Here is a 21,978-nt window from a genome sequence, read left to right as displayed (position 1 = left end):
TAATTTCAAGTCACAATGAAAAGCTGTTTCTTTTCCGAACCGGTAACTTAAACATTTCGTACCTCAAAAACAAAACAAAAACAAACAACCAACCAACCAAACCAAACCAGTCAATTGATATGTGAATAAATTTTTAAACACACACAAACAACAACAACAACAACTACAACAACAACAACAGCAAATATCTATTTTAAAAAACGCAAACAAATAAGTATTCCACAATGAAAAGCTGTTTCTTTTCTGAGCCGGTAACTTAAAAATGTCGGACCCAACAAAAGGCACACAGGCATGTCACCGCTCCCTCTTTTACACAGCACAACAACGGTAATGTCCTGGCTTTGGGGGAATCAATACACAGCGAAAAAATAATAAACCAACAAACACAAAACCCAGTCAGTACAGTTCAGTTTCGGAGGCGTCACTGCGTTGCGACAAATCCATACAGTACGCTACACCACATCTGCTAACCAGATGCCTTGAGGGGAAAATAGATGAATAAATGAATAATGAAAATAAATAGACAAGTGAATAAAATGAAGTAAATGATAAAAGACAGAAAATAAATAGATTACACACACGCGCGCGCGCGCGCGCACACACACACACACACACACGCAACACACACACACACACACACACACACACAAACTGCCGACCTAGTAGATTCAGTTTTGGCTGGTATGTTCCATGGACTTATACAGGGGCGCGCGCACGCTTACACACACACACACACACACAGAGGCTGAGGCGGCTTCGACGCTGCCATTATCGGAGACTGAAATAAGGGATGTCATAAACAGGCACGTTATGTGATGACATACACACACCCACACCCGCACTCCCCCCCCTCCCCCAAGCACACTCAATCACACACACGCGCGCGCGCGTTTTTCTGCACGGGAGCACTGACATGGCGGCCGCTTGGCCTCAGCTGCGCAACCATTGGTCCTGACTAAGCGCGTTGGGTTACGCTGCTGGTCAGGCATCTGCTTGGCAGATGTGGTGTAGCGTATATGGTTTTGTCCGAACGCAGTGACGCCTCCTTGAGCTATTGAAACTGAAACTGAAACTCAGTCCATGTAAGACCGCGTGCATGGCCTTTACAGCAGTATGACACTGTGTGATCTTGGTTGTTGTTGCTTCCCCCCCCACCTCCCCCCCTAAGTCTGTTAAGCTAGACCAACAAAGTTGACAGTTATTCAGAGACTCCTCCAACAGAACCATTTAACCCAACAAACCAACCCACAGTTAAATCAGACAGGAACCCTGCCTCACGCCAGCAATGGTCAACACTGAATCAGATCAGGCAGTCCACGACTCAGCCTACCAAGTGAACGACAAAACAACTGATACTGATCAGGTCAAACGTCAGTTCACCAATCTCACCAACCAACGATACGATCAACAATTACATAAGAAGCCTGTAATAGGGTCAGCCGGAAATAGAGTGGAGTGATTACCTAGAGGTAACGCGTCCGCCTAGGAAGCGAGAGAATTTGAGCGCGCTGGTTCGAATCACGGCTCAGCCGCCGATATTTTCTCTCCCTCCACTAGACCTTGAGTGGTGGTCTGGACGCTTGTCATTCGGATGAGACAATAAACCGAGGTCCCGTGTGCAGCATGCACTTAGAGCACGTAACAGAACCCATGGCAACAAAAGGGTTGTTCCTGGCAAAATTCTGTAGAAAATTCCACTTCGATAGGAAAAACAAATAAAACTGCACGCAGGAAAAAAATACAAAAAAAGAAAAAAGAAAAAAAAAGTGTGGCGCTGTAGTGTAGCGACGCGCTCTCCCTGGGGAGAACAGCCCGAATTTCACACAGAGAAATCTGTTGTGATAAAAAGAAATACAAATTCAAATACAAATTACTGACTCATCTTCACCCCCCCTCCTACACCTCCCCTTTCCCCCACATGTATCCAGTGACCTCACACACACGCTCCTCCACCACTGAAAAAGGAGAACGACTGCCTACATGACGGGGAGTTGCAACCCACGAACACAGAAGAAGAAAAAGTCCCTCGAGCTGAAACACGAATGCTTTGATGTTTCTATGAATAAAGTTAGTTTAAACCAAAAACGACCGTATGTGTGTGATGTGTGTATGTGACTCACTTTCTGTGGGCAGAAACGTAGCCACCTCCCAGTCCATGGCCTTGTTTTGGTCCTTGGTGCCCGCCTCCATGCTGAACAGCTTGTGATGGATTTTTAAAATAACACTGAGACTGCCTTCTGGGAAACACACACACACACACACACACACACACACACACACACGGGTTCAAGTTCAAAATTAATTATCTTTCACTCCTATTGGAGTATGAAAAACACATATATCCATGAGCCAGAATCACTAAATGATGATAATGATAATTACAGCAACACATATACGCGTGGCGTGTTTGTATTTGGCATTGTGTGTACGTGTGCGTGCGCGCGTGTGTGTGTGAGAGAGGGAGGGAGGGAGGGAGGGAGGGAGAGATGGTTTATTTCAGTACATGTAGGCCTGGGCCTGTTATGAAGGGGTATACAAACATTATACTGTATTAAAATCACACAACAGCACATGTCTACATGTAACACACTGTCAAACACAGATATTACAAACTTGCACTCAGTTTCAAAATCTAGAGCAATTAATTTTCTCATAAAGTAGCAATTTCTCAGAATTTGACAGTTTTGTACAGAAACAAAGAAAATTTTCAAACAGTTTCAGAGGAGTTTGAAGACATGAATAATATAATTTTCTAGTGAATATTTACATATTGGACAAATTAAATCTGTATCTAACGATGAACCGCTAATTCAGAAATACCTAGTCTGGATCTTGTTGTTGTATATTTGAGTGTCTATCCGTATTTAACAATAAGGTTTCAGATCAGACACACAGCAAAAAGTCCTATAAAAACAAAATCTTTCACTATTTTGGATATGGTCAGACCATTTCTGTCATCTACAATCAATCAATCGCTGGCGAAAAACACAAAATAAACACTTTAATGCAGCCAGCACCCTGGTTTAACCATACAAAACCAAAACTCATACTCGAATAAACAGTGAATTATCTTGGACGCTTAAAATACATTTCCTCTAGCATCTAGATCATACAACATATTGTAAGTTTTACAGGGTATTTTGTTATCCCCCATTTGTAATTGGCTGAACCAATAATTGATACAATTAACTGTAGAAACTAAATATATGGGGAATCGATTTGCTTCACAATAAACAAAATCATTAATAGTTTACCTATCAACACCTGAAAACTTCTTTAAAGCAAACGTATGAACTGGTTCACAATAAACAGCAGCTTTATCAAGGCTCCACAATTCTGAACCTTATTGCACCTTAATACCCGAGTATTAAAAGAAGACTTGATAGATAAACCAAAAGAATTATTATTGAGCATGTGTAACTGTTTCATGATTAAAGTTAATGTGTTTTAGTCCTGCTTCCAAGATCTTTACAAGCACCAATAAAACTCAAGGGTGCGGAGAAAAAATATTTATAAACGTTGACAACTGGCATCAAAATACCATCACACACCCACCCTTCCCTGCTGTCCAAATAACCGCCCTTACAAAATACTATATTACTTTTAGACGTTAACTTTTAATTGAAGGGAATCTGCTGTATAGTGTAAGTTGTTCAGCTGTTTGTAAACCTATAACAGTTTCTGACATCAGAATAATATCATCAGCTAAGAGAAGTACAAATAATTCAAAAACATCAACTGAAAGCAAAGCTCCACGTCTTCCATTGTTTATTACTTGAATTGCTAATTCATTGATAGATAGAGAAAACAAAGTTGGGCTGCAGGCATCCCCGTGTTTAACTCCAGCAGTACAGTTAATAAATTCTGTCAGTTTAGCACCACAGCGGACTTACTATATTATACATGCTTTTAATTGACATATAAAGTGTACCTTCTATTCAATTCCTCAATAAAATTGGCCATAGAAAATTTCGAATAATTGAGTCGAACCCCTTTTCAAACTCAGTGAAAGTGACATATAACTTTCGGTTAAATGAGAATCGTTTTTGTTCGAATGTAAACACGTGGTCTTCTGTAGAATACCCTTTTCTTGAAACCGGCTTGATGGTCACCAGCGACGTTAATTACCTCTACCCAGTCTTGGAAAAAAAAATTCTATTGATAATCACTCCAAACAATTTACCACTTATGTCATTTAAAGAAATTCCTCCATAATCATTGGGATTATTAACATCATCTTTCTTATAAATTTGTCAGAAGGCTAAGTTCAGAAAAGTGTAACTACCTAAACACCACGTGTTAGAAGCAATCATCCATCTGGGCTGGAATGTCAAAATGCATTCCACATGGATGAATTCAGGATTTGCGAAATATGTGCGCCATGACAGTGTTCAAAATGGCGGCCAAAAATGAACAATTTTGTTAATCTCTGGCAGTTATTGGAACAAAATGGCAAAATTAATGGCTATTTATGTTTTTTTACATGTAGAATTCAAATATTAGTCAAAGTAATGACTGGTGAAACACACTGCACCCTTTTCACCGATTTTTACTAAAAATGTGCTGATATTCATAAACGATGCAAAGACTTCCTTGTTTATTGCAATATAATGACAAACTAAATGCTTGTATGTACACGTGTCCGTATCGACAATTTAAATATGACAAGGAAAATGTACACCATTGAGAATACTTTGAGTGAAACAGATACGTTTCATGCCGGACAGTTTATAGTTCTCAGACGAGATGCACCTTGTGAGCCGTCAATGGTCATTCAGATCAGGACTGCCAGTTCAAAAGTTGTTCATTCATCCCATGAGGTTATACGAACAACTCAAAGCCAGAACCAGTTTTTGTGCAAGCAGAAAAGAGAGCTGGTACGTGCCGAAGTGAGCTGAAGATCAAGGGGAAATCCACAATGGGTTTGACATGATTTGCCCAAGCTACAAACCAAAACAAACAAGATGTTCCAAATCCTCCAATGACAAAAGTTGCCCAAGCTCACACTTCTCTGCCACATAGATTGTGATGCAAAAATGTGAGGCAGTGACAAAGAAGCCAGGTGAGAAGTTCACCATACATTTGGCCGGCAGCTTTATTGAAAACAAACATGTCGCAGCAGGAAAAATTGATAGCTGCAAAGATTTTGTCATTGTGTTGGGACGGTTCCACACACAGACGAACTTACAAAGTCATGTGAGACAACATGAATTCATCAAGCCTTTAAAGCAACTGGTTGAAAGTGGCGTCCTTGATGAGACAATAGTAGGAAATGTCATGAACGGATAAGACGGAACAATGTAATCCACACACAGACCCCCTGGAAGCCTACTGGAAGCCATTTGGTCAGTTCTATAGACATGTTTCAAGAAAGGGGCAAGGGAGAGTGGAAGAGTAACCAATAACAACCTCAAAGATGCAACAAGAAAGTTGCAGCAAGTTTTTCAAACAATGATGATCAGCAGATCAAATCATCCCTTGAAGATCTGGTCACAAGGCTTGTGTGTCAGTGACTGAAAATAATAATAATAATAATAATAATAATAATAATAACGGTATTTATATAGTGCTGAATCTTGTGCAGAGAAAAATCAAAGCGCTTTCACACCAGTCATTCACACGCATGCATAACTCTAAAACTGAACAAACTGAAGATAAGGAAGAGGCAGGGAAGGGAGGCTATTTTGGGAAGAGGTGGGTTTTAAGGCCAGACTTCAAAGAGCTGAGTGTGGAGACTTGCCGAAGCGAAAGAGGAAGTTCATTCCAACTGCAACGTCCAGAGACAGAGAAAGAACGGTGGCCAACAGTGGAGTGTTTGAATCTGCGTATGTGTAAACAGAGTGGATCCGAAGCCGATCGTAGTGAGCGAGATGGAGTGTAGAGGTGAAGGCAGCCACAGAGAAAGGAAGGGGCTGATTTGTGAATACATTTATAACATAGAGTACTGATCTTGTACTTTATTCTGAGTGAGACAGGAAACCAGTGGAGATGTTGCAAAAGAGGAGTGATGTGCTCAGATCTTTTCTTTCTGAGGACGAGTCGGGCAGCAGAGTTTTGTATGTGCTGAAGGGACTGAATGGATGAAGCAGGCAAACCAGACGATACAGAGGTACAGTAGTCAAGGTGAGAGAGAATGAGAGAAATGACAAGTCTAGATGTTGCGTCAATGGACATATATTTCCGGAATGTCAAAGTTCTGTTTGAGGAATTTGAAGCATCTTGTTCAGAGAAGGCATACTCCAGACAATACACGAATCCTTTCTCGATTCTCTTGTGGTTCACCAATGCTCTTCAATACAGAGACTGGGAACCTTTCCTCATGTTATGTTGGGATGTTGCCTTGGTTTAGTGCATTCGATTTCTCCCATTGCACCTGATTGTTTTCTTGGCGGACAGAAAGATAATCCTAGTGACAGCTCCCGACATCAAGGCTTCATGCAAGAAGGTTGGCATAATCAAGTACCAGCTGACCATGCTGTTGAGCACCTTAATATGACAGGAAATATTACTGGAGGACTTCTGGGAACTATTAGGAACGACGCTGCTAGAGGCCGGTAGTGTGTAACCTTCAATGAACGGGCGCAGCTAGCATGGGACATCAGAAATAACTTCTGGCGACGAGGAAGAAAAGCATGAATCTCCACACAAGGACTGTGGAGTGAAGAGGCTAAACCCGAAATGACCCCATAAATTTATTCCAGACCTTCAATTCCTTCATTCGCACAATATAAAAAAAATCTCATCACTCACCATGAGACTGTTACCAGCGATTTCCTGGCAAGTGATCTAATGACATAAGAACTATCGGCTTCCATGAAGCATTAAACAAGAGCTTCACACGTTTGACAATTATTACGCAGTTGAAGTCAGTTCTGGGAAAGAGGAAGCCTTTGCAATTAAAGCAGACACATAACATTTCAGGCGTGTTATAACGGCAGCGAAAGCATATACAATGAGCACATAGTTAAGTCTGCAGATTAAGCGAACTGAGTTGAAGGAAAGAAAGCCTTCAACCAAGAAAGTAAGAAACTAGCCAGTGGGACATAATTTCTCTAGATGATAAAGCCAGCCTGACCGACTTCTTGAGTGCAGAACTTGCAAATTCCAGAACGAGCGAGGCAGAGAGCTGGTCCTATCAGGTGGACCCACAGATCATGCAAAAGTCTCATCAGAGAGAGACGTCTCCCAGCTGGCCTGATCTGAACATGAAGAGGCTGATACCAGAATGCTACTTTAAGCATGAGAAGCAAGTGAACGAGGACACCCCTAGACTGTCCTCATCAACTGTGACACAAATTACCTAGTTCTTCTTGCACACAAGCCACAGTTTACTCTCTTAATATGGATGCAAACAGGAACATCCCCCCCAAACTTCAGAAACAGCTAGCATGAACGGTTACATCTGGGACTAGAGGAGGACATCATCCTCAGACTGTACACAGGCCTCTGCCAGCTCCTCTCCCATCTCTACAAACTGAATATTTCCCATGCAGACCAATGTCCGTGTGACACCGCTCCTCGAACTCCAGACCATGTCCTGCAAGACTGCCCTCTACACAAAGAGCTGAGGCGCCAAATCTGGCCCAGTCCCGCAGCGCTCAATGACAAGTTGTGGGTAACGGTAACAGAGCTCCAGCGGACTGCGGACTTCGTAACCTAATCTGGACTGACCGTCTGAACATGGCCTGGGAACGCTGAAGAAGAAGAATCCCCCCCCCCCCCCCCCCCCCCCCCCCCCAAAAAAAAAAAAAAAAAAAATCCTATGCATCTCATCAGTATCACTGATTCACAGAGAATGTCTTTTCTGGCATTTCATGTCATCACGGGGTCAGATAGCACAAGCCAGTTTTTTTGATCGGCAAGCGATCTGTCTGGGGTGTGTTTATCAACAATCCCAAACTTCTCCAAAATCTTGGCAATAAAGACATTCCTGATGATCACGTTCTGGCAGTGTCATTTGTCTGTAATCCCTGTGAACCAAGCGTACAACACTAGCCAATACAACATGTGCGATCTGAGTTTTTCACTGCCTGAAGCAAGTCACAGAGAATCTGCCTCCATGCATGGTGCACTGAAACTACACATCAGACGATCCCACAACCGAGTAATTGTTTGGAAAAAAAAGGAAAAAAAAGAGACCTTTATGTTTTCTCATATCTGCCTGCAACTGTAGACAGTGGCTAGAAGCTTGGAGTGAAAGAGAATGGCCATGAAGCGTTTAAGCCCCAGCTGCTGGCGAAGAAACTTCCAACGCGTTGTTTGTGGACCTGGACCTGTGCAAGACGGTGGTGTTCATGTGTTCGCTTTGAACTTAGTTGTACAGTAGCGTGCTAGTGTAAATGCAGCTGAAGGAATCCATGGAATTAGAATACGTCAGCCTGAGTGTGCCAGGCACACGAACAGACAAGAGACATTAAGTGCAACACTCACTTTCTGGGGCTTATGTGCTTTGATTCTCGGTTTGAAATGACCATTGCTATCAAGAAAACATCAGCAACTGTATTGCAAGAACATTGAATTCTGCACAGAATTAGTTCTTTATTCAGTTCCTTCAAACTAAGAGAAGGACTGACATTGCACTGATATGTGTACTAAGGGTGCTTCAGCATGGACATTGTTGTGTTCCGTCGCAACTGGCAAATGAATGCTATATATCGATACTCAATATTTCCAGCGTAAATAGAGAATCATCACATCGTTTCTAGCCTCAAATGACGATGTGAAATCAGAACTTATGTTTGCTTTGAACGGTAAGAATTACGCGCCAGTTATCTGAAACTGGCGTTCAATTTCTCTTTTAACTGTCTCTTATAAAAAAAAATAAATTAAAAAAAAAGAAGAAAAAAGAAAAAGAAAAAAAAAGAGAGCTTCATCTTGTATTTCTGCAAGGTTACAAACTGTACTGCCAAGTATCATTAATAATTGTCAAAAAGGTTTTTTGAAATGGCATTACATATGTGAATGCATACAATTGGTTTATAATGTTATTGTTCATAATGAAAAACCACGTATTCCTGGTTTATTAATGCTTGTTGACTTTGAAAAGGCTTTTGATAGCGTGTCATGATATTTTGTTGAAAAATGTTTGAAGTTTTTTTTTCACTTTGGACACAGTATTATACAATGGTTTAGAAGTTTGTACAAAAATGCCACATCATGTGTTGTGGTCAATGGTCAGTATTCCAGATGGTTTAATTGATATGTGCTGAGATATTGTCACTCATGATTAGATATAACAAAAATATAAAAAGGTATTAAAATAAGAGGGGTTGAAGAATTATTATCCCAATTTGCTGATGATACCTCATTGTTTTTAGATGGTCTTTATACCCAAAACTGTCCACTAGTTAATTATTAATTGCAAACAGAGCACACTTTAAAACTGCCGCCCCCATAAAATCACATTATTGAACTATTTGCTGTTTGAGGATTGCAGAGATAGATAAGATTTTGTTACATTTTCAGCACCAGGTGGGCGCCATGATAGCCTCTCAGTTACCTTCAAGACACAAAATCGTATGACTTCGTGTGGAAAATCATTATGAAATCATCACAAAACACTCTAAATACGTTTAAAACCATCTGCTTTATTCCCATGAGTGTTAGGGGGAGGCTGTAGGTGCTCGGTGGGTAAACTTCATTTTCCTGACTAATATCGCTTATTTCCACGATATACACAATGTATTCAGAACGAAAATTCTTCAACTCAGTATTGTATTCTGAAGCAGGAGAACATGACATATATAAATGTAAGTCACAAAAACCACACGATTTTGCGATTCAAAGGCCAATCCTGGCAAAACAGCATTTTGAGGGTAGGGGAAGCAACTCGACAAGTATGTCTCCCCAAAGAGTCAAATGTTAATCTAAACGTACTGAAATAATTTGTTGACGACCCACAGGTCTCTGTGTAAAAATAATTTCAGAAAGAGTGATAGCGCCTCCTAAAAACAGACTTCAGACTTGAGAAAATGGCCATTGCTGTTCCAATGAATTTGATCTTTTTCTGGCTTTTCTATGACATGATTTTTTTCTTTCTTTTTTCAAAATATTTTTATTTTTTATTTTTATTGGAGTAGCTTTAATACACATTGTGGGGATGAGGGTGTTGGAGTTGAGCATGGAAATTTGTGGGGAAATGAGTGGTGCAGTTTAGCATGGAAATTGTGGGGAGAAGAGTGGTGGAGCTGTGCATGGAATTTGATTAAAGATAACAATCATCAAAACTGATTCATGTGTGTTTCAATCACAGCTGCATTGAATGATGATTAACTGCAAGTAAAGAATGATTTCATCTTATGGTGTAGCATGCATGCATGTGTGCATACATAACTCACTCATACATCATTACAAGTGACATGCATTGATAAGTCTTCTCAAGACTCCCAGACATTCATACACACCAGTCTGGTCAAATTAGCTGGCCTGTTTACCCAAAATGGAAATGTCTGTACTTTCACCAGGCTAGAATATGTATTTGTTTTATGGAAACCTGTAAGTTCATTGTATCTAACAACTGGCCAAAGGATTAACACATACATACCAGTTTTCTCTTTGATGCCATTTTTTTAGAAACTGGTAGTGCTGTAAATTCTTAATGTAAATATTTGCATTTATTTACATTTGTATGCCCCACCTCCCATCTTTTATTTCCTGTATTTTTTTAAAATCAGTATATATATATATATATATATATATATATATATATATATATATATATATATATATAATTTGTTTATTGCTTGTTGTCAAATCTGTACAATCAAATTTGGACTGTTTACAAAATGCAGTGTAAACAGGTCTGAGTCAAACACAGACTTGAAGAAAACCACTTTGATTAGATATTTTCTGTTATTTTTTCGCATCATTCATTCATACCTAAATGCTAAACAATGAACATTTGTCTAAACAATTTGAGTTATTTATGATGTACCATTTAGTTTTGGATGTTGTGAATGTGTGGATATGTGTGTGTGTGTGTGTGTGTGTGTGTGTGTGTGTGTGTGAGAGAGAGAGAGAGAGAGAGAGAGATTGAAGTGCAATATCTACATTCACATAGTTTTGATTTTTTTCCATGATCAGAAAGAAAAAAACAACACTGCAGTAAATCCTAACTGGTTTGAACCACACTGCAGCCCTCCCCACCCCCACCCTTCTCCCTCAAAGAGAAGAAGAAGGAAAAAAAAAAAGAAGAAGAAAAAGCACAGCTACAGTTTCTGAAGTCTTATGTAAATGCACCATATGATTAATATCATTAGCAAGCAGTGGGTATAAGCTTTGGTTGTTGAAAATCAAATTATCTCTTGTATACAAGTGATGTATACATTGCATATAAATCAACGTTATATCAAATAAATATAAACAGTTGCAATATTTGTTCACATCAGTATGAAAAAATATCAGGAACATTCAAACTCCACAATTCCCAAGAAGAAAGTTTAAAAAAACAATCTTCATACACAGATGATAATCTGACTGTCTTACACAATTTGTCAATACCAATGATCCTCCTGAATCAATCCGCTCTCAACACACACACACACATACACACGCACACACACACACACTACAAATTTGGCACCCACTACTGTAACCCCCCTTCAGTCCAAATTTTATGACAAAACAGTCTTCAAGGCCCTAATAAGTCTTCTTTCACTGTGTCATCAGTGTCAGATTGGTGTAAAGAGGGAAGCAAAGCTGTCAGATCATTACATATTTTCACTTCCAAATTTGTTAAATTTTGTAAAATTACTCAATTTACTGTCAGCAGCATTGGTTTCCACTGCTGATGCAGAAGTAGCAGTGATGTCTTTGTGGACTTGCACATCTGACAGCTGTGACAAAAAAAGAAAAGAATATATAATTATAGCTTGAATGTTATGACATTTGTTTTAGTTACACATTTTCAGTCAAACTCCATACAATCCCCAAAATGTGTCAGATCTATTCACTACATTATGCATGTGCAGAATCTCAAGCCAGTGAGTTGTTTAAATTTGCAACAATAACTATGTTTTATCTCTGTGTGTGTGTGTGTGTGTGTGTGTGTGTGTGTGTGTGTGTGTGTGTGTGTGCCTGTGTAAACATTCACATTGCCTGTGGAAGTAGCAATGATCTCACTGTCTCAGTATCATTGTTATAGCACTTTCTGAAAATGTGCAAGCATTTCCACTTGAAAGTAGTATGTGCTGACAAATGCTGTATAGTGGAAATTCTATGTAGTGTTTGTTTCAGGGGTACACTAGTCAGTTTTGTACTATGTGTCACAGATGCATACATCTGTGCTGAATAAACATCACAGCTAAGAATGTGACCAAAAGACAAACACACACACACACACACACACACACACACACTACAACATTGGTGACTGGAAGTTGAAAAAACCGGCCAGCTGGTGTACTGTAATTCTCCGTTTTAAAGGTTAAATTGTGCTTTTGGATTCAAACATAAGGCAGATAAGTTTGTGAGAAATGAAGACAGTATAATTATCCCTCTTTGAGAAATCAGACCCAAAACATTCTTAGGCTTGGCTGTTGAATTGAAACAAATATATTTTGAAACATAAAAAATGAATATTCGATTGAAAATGTCACATACCGTGCTTGTTTTGAAGACCCTGCTCGTAAAAAGTGAATGAATATCATCGCCACTGAGGGTGCGGTCCTTTTCAGTTCACGAAGTGTTTCTGAGCTCGCCACGCTCTGTGCAATCGGTTCGTGGCTGGTAATCGTTGCGATGTCTCCTTTTTTCCTTTGAAGTTTGAACAGCACACACAGTACTTCTTTCCTCCCGTTTTCCCCAGACCCAGTATAAGGCATTTACAGAAATACAATCGACAAACTCGCAACTTTCGCTTTTAGAGACTCCCCACGAATTCTCTTTCCGGCTTAATCAAGGGCAAATTACTCTAAAATTTTTCTAACGAACAAGATCTATACAAGCATTAATTGTGAAAGAATGAAAGAAGATATTTCAATTCTGAATATCTATTCGAATAGAAAAGACCTCGTTAAAAAGAAAACACATAATATGTGGTGGTTTCCTTTTCAAAAATAGGATTTATGAGGGTTTGAAGTTGAGCTTGTCTTAATTTCATAGATGGGGCGTGAGAGGGTACCGTTGTGCCAAGGGCAGTAGCTCTGACTGCGTCCCATTTTTTGACTCACTTGTGTAAACAAAGTGAGTCTATGTTTTAACCCGGTGTTCGGTTGTCTGTGTGTGTGTGTGTGTGTGTGTGTCCGTGGTAAACTTTAACATTGATATTTTCTCTGCAAATACTTTATCAGTTGACACCAAATTTGGCATAAAAATAGGAAAAATTCAGTTCTTTCCAGTCATCTTGTTTAAAACAATATTGCACCTCTGGGATGGGCACAAAAAAAATAAATAAAAGAAGCCTAATTATATGCAAACTGCATTTACTGTTATATTTATATTTTTTGTATTCTCTAAACTTGGCACTTTGACCTCTTATTCTGACACAACAACAAGAGCAGTCATTATTATCATTTTTTGTTCAAACAGGAACTTCTTTTGCTAAGCATGGAAGTTTTATTTATTTTGCAAACGTTTTGGTGCAGATAGTAAAAAAGGGAAATTACTCTGTAATTAATGCTTGGTGACTTAATTTATCACAAGTGAGTCTTGAAGGACTTGCCTTTCTTGTTTGTTCTTCTTCTTCCACTAAACGACCAACATCAGTATGCTGATGAAAATTTTCGTGTTGTGGGAGGTTGCTGTTGGGCGCAGTTTAGCTGGGCTACCGAGTGATGTTCAGTTAACTGATATAGGAGATGGGGCGCATTCCACTGGTGTGTTCACATCTCCAGCTAGGCCAATCCGGCTGCCGTAGCGGTCCCCGGGAATACACCCGACCGGCACAGTCCTAGCCTTCTACGACACTACTTACCAGTGGGACAAAAAAAGGTGGTGGTGGGTGGACTTGCTTGCTGGTGGGCGTTAGGGGGTGGGGGCGCTGGGGAGGGGGGTGCGGGGGGGTGGGGGTGGGGGGCTAAACAGAGGTGTTGGAGGGTAGTGGAGGTGGGGGTGGGGTGGGGTGGGGGAGTCTACTCTGTTGTGTCACAGGCAGGAGGTGAGTTTCGATTTGAAGCAGTCCAGCGATTTGGCTATGACAACCTCCTGGGGCAGTGTATTCCATTTCGGGATGGTACGGGGGAAGAAAGACATCTGTCTGTACTGCGTCCTGCAGGCAGGGATGTTGTAGCTGCAGGTGTTGTTTTACCTGGAACTCAGCCCGCTGTCTGATGATGCTGGTAGATAGACTGATTTGATGGAGATAAAACTATGGTAGAACTTGTAAAACATCTCCAGGCGATATTTTTTTTTCCGTCTGACTTGTAGAGGGTACCAATTGAGGGAGCTAAGGATGGAGCTGACACAAGACATCTGTCGATGTCGGTTTGTGACCCATCTTACTGTTCGGCGCTGGACCTTTTTAATGGCCTGGATGTAACTGGCTGTATAGGGATCCCACACAGATGCAGCATACTTAAGGATAGGTCGAACAAGGGCTTTGTACGCAGTTTCCTTTGTCTTCTTGTTTCCTATATTCAAGTTGCGCCGGAGAAAGCCTTAGGTCTTGTTGGCTTTGTTGGTTGTAGAATTGATGTGGAATCCCCAGCGTAGGTCGCCTTGGATGTTCACACCAATATATTTTGTGGTGTTGACGTTTACAAGCGGATGGCCATGGAGTTTGTAGTTTGGGGCGATCTTTTTGACTCACTTGTGCAAAACAAAGTGAGTCCATGTTTTAACCCGGTGTTCGGTTGTCTGTGTGCGTGTGTGTGTGTGTGTGTGTGTGTGTCTGTGTGTCCGTGGTAAACTTTAACATTACCATTTTCTCTGCAAATACTTTGTCAGTTGACACCAAATTTGGCATAAAAATAGGAAAAATTCAGTTCTTTCCAATCATCTTGTTTAAAACAATATTGCACCTCTGGGATGGGCACAAAAAAATTTAAAAAAAGAAGCCAAATTATATGCAAATTGAATTGACTGTTATATATATATATATATATATATATATATATATATATATATATATATATATATATATATATATTCTAATTATCTAAACTTGGCACTTTGATCTGATATTCGACACAACAACAAGAGCAGTCATTTTTTATCATTTTTTGTTCAAACAGGAACTTCTTTTGCTAAGCATGGAAGTTATATTTATTTTACATGTCTTTGGTGCAGATAGTAAAAGGGAAATTAATCTGTAATTAATGCTAGGGGGCTTAATTTGCTTTAAACTGATCTTTCTCATCTTAAACATTACCTTCTGAAATTATACTCAATACATAAAAAACTTGTGTGTTTTACTCTCAGTGTACAGTGCTTTCACTATGTTCATTCGCCCAAGTGGTATTTTTCGGAAAATGCTAAAAATCAATTCGACGAGTAGACTTTATAGATCTGTTGGCTGAGCCCTGAAAGTCATGGGCAAAAGTCAACTGCGTACACATATTTATACATATTAAAAGCGCGCGCTCATATTCTTCACGAACGTGAACGACGCCATTTTGTTTCAAGTTGTTGACCTGCACGTTCAATCCTATATTCAATCGACAATATACGATAACATGTGATGGAAAGTTGGAGAAGGAGACCGTTAAATATTTATTCAGAGAAAGATTTGTGAACGCCTCATCACTTACGGGATTATGCCCCAAACTGCCATAAAAATATCCACAGAATCAGTCGGAATTCACAGTTAAAAATAATAAAACATGCGAGTTGATGAAACGTAAAGATTTCCAGTCATTTCACTTCATACGACGTTTAGAAGCACTTGTACTTGGCTCTACATGTTATTAGTTTAACAAAATACTCAATTTTCATATCAATTTTAAAACTATAAAACTAGAATGAACATAAAAGAGAAATTGAATCAACCGTGTCAACCGGGTGTAACTAAACTTGTACATCTATCTAGATCGAGAGAAAACGGGTAAATGTTGCAGTCTCCTTTACCGCGGACTTATAAAGAATTTTTAATTGCCCTTAAAGATTTTTTGAATGCCCAAGATACACCAGAATAATACGATTTAAACAGCGTTCTCACTGCGAATATCGCAATCGATTTATCGCCCTTTAAAAAAGCTTGTTTAAATGTTATATTTTTGAACGTCAGTTAAGGCGCCACGATAGTGTAATGGGTAAGACAGTTTCTTCTCACCCGAACACGGAGGGTTCAAATCTGTTGTTAGGACTTTTTTTTCCTTTTTTATTTTTCTTTTAACCCGAAGCTTTATAATAACAAATTCAGAAGACATTTTAACGATTAGATTTTTTTTTTAAAGCGTATCACAAGTGAGTCTTGAAGGCCTTGCCTCTCTTGTTCCTCTTTCTACTGACACTCAAGGTGAAGCACTTTTGCGTGTGGAATTGCATGGCCCACTGTTTCTCCGAGATGGAAAGGGAAAGTAGGTCTGTAGCGCTGTCATTTATGGACAAACAGGGTGTGGCTGACCTTGACAAAGGCCTTGGAGAAGTCGAGGACAATTGTATCCACTTGGTTTCCTTTTTCCAGCTCAGTTGTGGTTTCGTCATGTGTCCGAGCAGCTGTGTTTCACAAGATCGTCCTCTTCGGAAGCCGTGCTGTTCTGGGCAGAGGATACCATTGCTCTGCAGGTAACGTCATGTTGTGGCTGGTGACAATGTGCTCCATCATTTTGCAGGCTACACATGTGAGGAAGACTGGTCGATAGTTCTCTGCCTTGTAACGTTCTCCCTTCTTGAAGACAGGTGTGATGTAAGCCTGTTTCCAGTCTGATCGTGTGGCAGTGTTCCGGTGTTGAAGGAACTGCGGAAGAGCAGGTTGAAAGCTGGAGCAATCTCCTCATCAACTGTCTTTAGGAGCCTGGTTATGATGCCACCAGGTCCACAAGCTCTGTTGGGGTTCAGTCTGAGAAGCAGCTTTCTTATTCCTTCCTCTGTAGTGTGATGTTCTTGGGAACATGGAAAAATGAGTTCAGCAGACACCGAAGAACATTTCAAGACTAGTCTACATCATTCCTGGGAGGGGGCGTGGGGTGCACGGTAAGCCCTCAGCCTTACGGAATTAACATTAAATTGAAAATATAAAATTTAAAAAGCCCCAAATTATGTGGCCTTTCATGCCCTGCTCTCATGGTGACTTCAGTTCCGATACCCCCTCCACTTCCGTGCTTGGGATGAGTCTTGTCAATGTCTTCAGTGTCGGCGGGTTCATGGGGGACTTCCGTCGGAGGGACGTGGTGGCGGTCTCCACTCAGGTGGAGACACTCAGTCTGGCTCCGCGACTAAGCTATTGTCGTCGTCAGCAGGGGGCTTAGCAGGTGGTGTCCTAATTAGTACGTTAAATCAAAACACGCACTACCGAACACCACCGAAGTGACTCAACAGCAGTGCAGGGTCTCCTCTGATGTGTGGCTTCCTAGCAACCTAACATCGATGGTTCCATGTGGACTGCCGGCACTGGGACTGCGACAGACGAGCCCGGATGTGGCTGTGTGTGTGTAGAGATGGGGGGAGGTAGGGGGACTCGGAATGAGAGGCGTGGGAGCAATGCCACTGAAACAGTGTTGATGATGGGGCAGAAGAAAAATTCACGAGAAAAGAAAAAAGCTTAAGTTATTTACATGGTGTGTCAAATATACACGCCGTGTTCTCTACCTGTCTGCACGTACAATCACCCATCAGTTCCACGGGGCTGTTCTGGTTCACCGAGCAGAGCTTAGCATTGTCACTGTCACCAACGACAGACGAATGCAACACTGACGAGATTTTCAGCTTCCCTTTCTCTCTCGCCCACGGAGGGACAATTTTTATGGACTGACCGGCCATTCTCCTTTCTGCTTTCTTTCAGACCTTCACAGTCATCCAGATAGCTCTTTCGGCCATCGTTAATCAAATGGTCAAATACCATCACCGCCTGTTCCTCTTCCTTCCTTGCTTTTTCCAGGTGTGGTCAAAGCTTTCGTCTGATCTCCCTGACCCGCGGCAAAGAGAAATCTTCACACACATGTTGCGACATTTCAGATTCTTTTTCACTCTCAGACTCTTGACTTAAAAAAAAAGGAGCAGCATGCTATGATTGGGGAGTCTGGCTTCAAGTTCAGAGAGAGAGAGAGAGAGAGAGAGAGAGAGAGAGAAACGTTTTGACCAGAATACATTCCTCGACTCATTTTACCACTTGTCACTGAGTTTCCACACCAGACACTGGCCTACTCGTAATATACCTGCGGTCATAGCAGGTGGGTCACTGTGGTAATCATTGTGGATTAATGCAATTACCACAGCTGTGCTGTTCCTTCAAAGGGATGCAAATTCTTTGTTGTCACCCAGTGACTCATAACGCTGTTGTGGAGGGTCCTACGTAATGTTTTCAATTCATGGTTCCGTCAGATGAAAAGGACTAGACTGTACTTCATCACTCTTATTTTATCCCTAGGTTAAAAATTAAATTCAATGACATGCCTCGTTGTCTTAGATAAAACCCCAAAAGTTCAAATCCAGGTATGCGTGCTGCATGTATGACCGTCTAATGTACTTTTGTAAGTGTGCTGCAGCGTGTAACACACACATTTGCATCGTGTATAATTCAGTTGTGTTGCATGGTCAATAAATTAGACCAAACGGAAAGAGTAAAGACGTTAAAATCAAACACTAAAATTGCAAGCTACGAACAGCAAAGACTCATAATAATACTCCAGTCCCCACCCGCTCAGTCTGTCCCACCTTGTGCCTCTACCCTTCCCCCAGTCTCATCCACACCATAGACACTAATATCTCAGTGTCTATGTCCACACTTATTTCTTCTCGATGTGGCAGTGTTCCACATCCAACCCTGTGTCCTCCCGGCCCTCAAAAACACGCTTTCTTTTTCAACTCGAAATTCAATCGATCCAAAACAAGAAAAATGAAGGTAGCCTACACGAACCTCCCGTCGCTGATCCCGATTACCTTTAACACCCAAACACTTACATTTCTTTCAGTCTATCTTCAATCTTTCCAGACAACCTGTCTAGAATTTTCTGAACCAGCTAAATTCGAATACTGTCGATATTGCCCTGTGCCCTGTCCCCCAGTCCATGGTGAAGGATCCTTCAGTTTCTCAAAATTCCACTGGTCCAGAAACCGATACAGGTCACCACCAACATCTCACGAGTCGATTGACCATTTGTCCATCAGTTCCACCAACTATCAGTCCGTCTGCTAATGTTTGTGCAGTTCTGTTTATACAAACAAACCAACCAACCTGAGTGAAAACATCTTAGTAGGCTAAAATGAACATGCAAAGAGCGGTGTTGGGGTATTTAGATGGAGCACGATGGAATGACGTCTTTTGGGTAACACGAGTGTCGCATGTAAATCACACACATGCGCGCGCGCACGCAAAACAAGACCACAAGGAGGGATAGGAAGCCAATACTGTGCCACTGGCTGTATGTACTGCCACTTCAGTGTCGCAATGCTCCGCTTTTTATTCGCCAACTTTATTCTTATGCCATGGCAAATACATATACTGGAAAAGGTGTATCAAATGAAACATCATGTGTCAAATTTCGTTGCGACTGTGCACACATACACTCACGCACACCACGCACTTACAAACACACACACACACGACACTCATGAACAGTCACGGCACACACAAACACACACACACACACACACACACACACTAACCGCTTCAAAACAGACCAACCAACCATGACGAAACAGCAGCTAAACCACACAGCGAACAGACGTGGGACTGAAAATAAACATGAGACTGACAGGAGTAGCCAGTAACAGTCACGCACACAGGGAGAGAGAGATTGAGCTCTTAGAAAACCACAATGGATCAGTGACGACTATGCGAACACACACAAATATTGCATACACACATAGCACGTACGTATATATTTTGTCAAAAAAACAAGAACAAACAACAACAACAACACCACCCACTAACCTGTGCTTTGAATAATGTTACATCAGACTGACAAAGTTTCTTCAATATGCCGACAGACCGGTATAAGATACCGCTTTGGTAATATCTTTTTCAAGAAATACCGAACCCCAAGATTCGGGGGAAAAAAAAAAGAGTCGGATACAGACTGCTACCTTCACACTTGTTCAACGTAAACGCCGCTAATTTTGTGCCGCATTGTATTAGCAATACAGGAACTCCATTAACAGCGTGATACACACAGCACTGTGGAATTATTGGCCGACAACAAATGGAACAATATCTAACCGCTGTTCTTTGTCAGCAGAACCCACGGACTTGCGAAAGAGCAATGAAACGTGACTCTCCCCTTGTGTAGCTCGGCCCTCCTCTCGACTGCTAATCACCCAGCCCCCCCCCCCACCCCCCCCCCCCCCCCCCCGGACTCTTCCTCTCCTCCCTGCTCCCCCCCCCCTTCTTTGTAATCGCCCCACCCCCTTCCCTCTTTTCACCGCTGGAATGCAGACGTGCCGGTGCAATTTTCCCAACCAGAGGAATGACGTGGACCAGGTTTTCTCCACCACCCCCTCCGTGATTTTCCTCCCCAGGAATAATCTACACCAAGAGATCACTGAAATTCACGTACGTGTATATGTCGTGCTCATTAGCGGTAATCTACACATATTCTGTCCAAATTTCACCCATAGTGTTTGGCATCTGCAGTAGAAACAAAGTCAGCAAATGTTTCTTTGTCTTTTTTTTATTTTTAATTTTTTTTTTTATAACACACACACACACAGATTATGGAGAGAAAGAAAATGTGCTTCTAATAAAAACTGCCCACTCACTGCTCTTAACTGGTGATGCACACGGGCTGCCTTGCCCATTAACAGTAATGCGCATAACTGGTAATGGGCAACAATTTTGTGCACTACTGGTAATTGGCAATTTCAACTATTCAGCACAACAAATACATCAGACGTGTAATTACACTGTTGACATTTTAGTCTCAATAAAAAATTGTACCCCTGATGCAAAACAAAAATTTGACCCAAAGTCCACAACCAGTAACTGTTCAAAAAGTGAGCATGTCAGGTTTATGTTAGTAACACATATGTACATGGAAAATGAAAATGAATTGAACTGTGTAAGAAGAATATTGATATAGGAAATATGTTACATATGGAGAAAAACAAAGAAAACTTGAGTATATTACTAACTTAGAATATTAGATTAAAACTTCATTAAATTTTCGAACAAAAGAATGGTGGAAGCTTGTCAAGTTTTGAAAAAGAAAGGTGTTGGGGCAGATGATATCCCCCTATTATGTCCAACAGTATTGTTTATTATAAAAACAAGAAGAAAGCTGATGTTATAACCTTTTCATTTCACAATCCGCTCTTTAAAATAGCGAAAAAGGTTTATCTGACTTTCCACTCTTCAGTTCGGAACTTATGGAAATTTTACTTACAACTTCTGATGTTGGAAATGTTATTCTAAACTTGAACAAAAATAAAGCAGTATGGCCAGATCTTGTTCACAATAGATTGTTAATCATATCATTGCCACCCATTCTTGACCCACTGACTAGAATTTTCAACAAAAGCTTGCACAAATCAAAATTTCCCCTGATATGGAAAACAGCACATGTAAATCCTCTGCACAAAAAATAAGTTTTATGGGAAATTTGGAACAACTACTACCCAATTTCTTTGCTTAGCTTTTTTGACAAAGTCCTTGAAAGTTGCATAGTTAGGCGAGCTAACAAGGTTTTATCATCAAATCATATTTTGTTTAATCCCAGTCAGGATTTATTCTTTATGAATCGACAGTAAATCAGTTGCTCTGCATTTATAATGATTTGTGCTCATCTTTTGATCATGGAGTCACAACCACCCAGGCTGTGTATTTTGATATCATATGCGAAGGATTTGATTGAGCTTGGCACAAGGGATTTCTTCTGAAGCTAAAAGTGAATGATTACCTTTTTAATTGTACCCAAACAGTCGTTACAAAGGGTGGTAAGTCAGTTT

At 40.7% G+C, this 21,978-nt stretch overlaps 1 protein-coding gene across 8 annotated transcripts in view; it reads right to left on the bottom strand.

Annotated features, from left to right (window-relative positions):
* LOC143297225 (uncharacterized) overlaps positions 1–20,346 on the bottom strand; it is a 52,987-nt gene extending 32,641 nt beyond the window's left edge. Inside the window, exons 1-4 of one of the 8 annotated variants that reach the window (XM_076609448.1) lie at positions 18,997–20,346; positions 12,601–12,784; positions 11,753–11,834; positions 2,121–2,237 (exon numbers count right to left, since the gene is read on the bottom strand). In XM_076609448.1, coding sequence (XP_076465563.1) covers positions 2,121–2,190 — 70 coding nt within the window. In that variant the 5' untranslated portion in view covers positions 2,191–2,237; positions 11,753–11,834; positions 12,601–12,784; positions 18,997–20,346. The remainder of the gene's footprint in view (positions 1–2,120; positions 2,238–11,752; positions 11,835–12,600; positions 12,785–18,996) is intronic. The other 7 variants (XM_076609450.1, XM_076609451.1, XM_076609453.1 and 4 more) reach the window with 7 other exon arrangements.
* Positions 20,347–21,978: the final 1,632 nt, after the last annotated feature.

This window comes from Babylonia areolata, chromosome 22 (genome assembly GCF_041734735.1).
Source record: "Babylonia areolata isolate BAREFJ2019XMU chromosome 22, ASM4173473v1, whole genome shotgun sequence".
NCBI lineage: Eukaryota > Metazoa > Mollusca > Gastropoda > Neogastropoda > Buccinidae > Babylonia > Babylonia areolata.
Note: the sequence above shows the minus strand (reverse complement) of the source record. Positions and strands in the feature narration are given on the sequence as shown.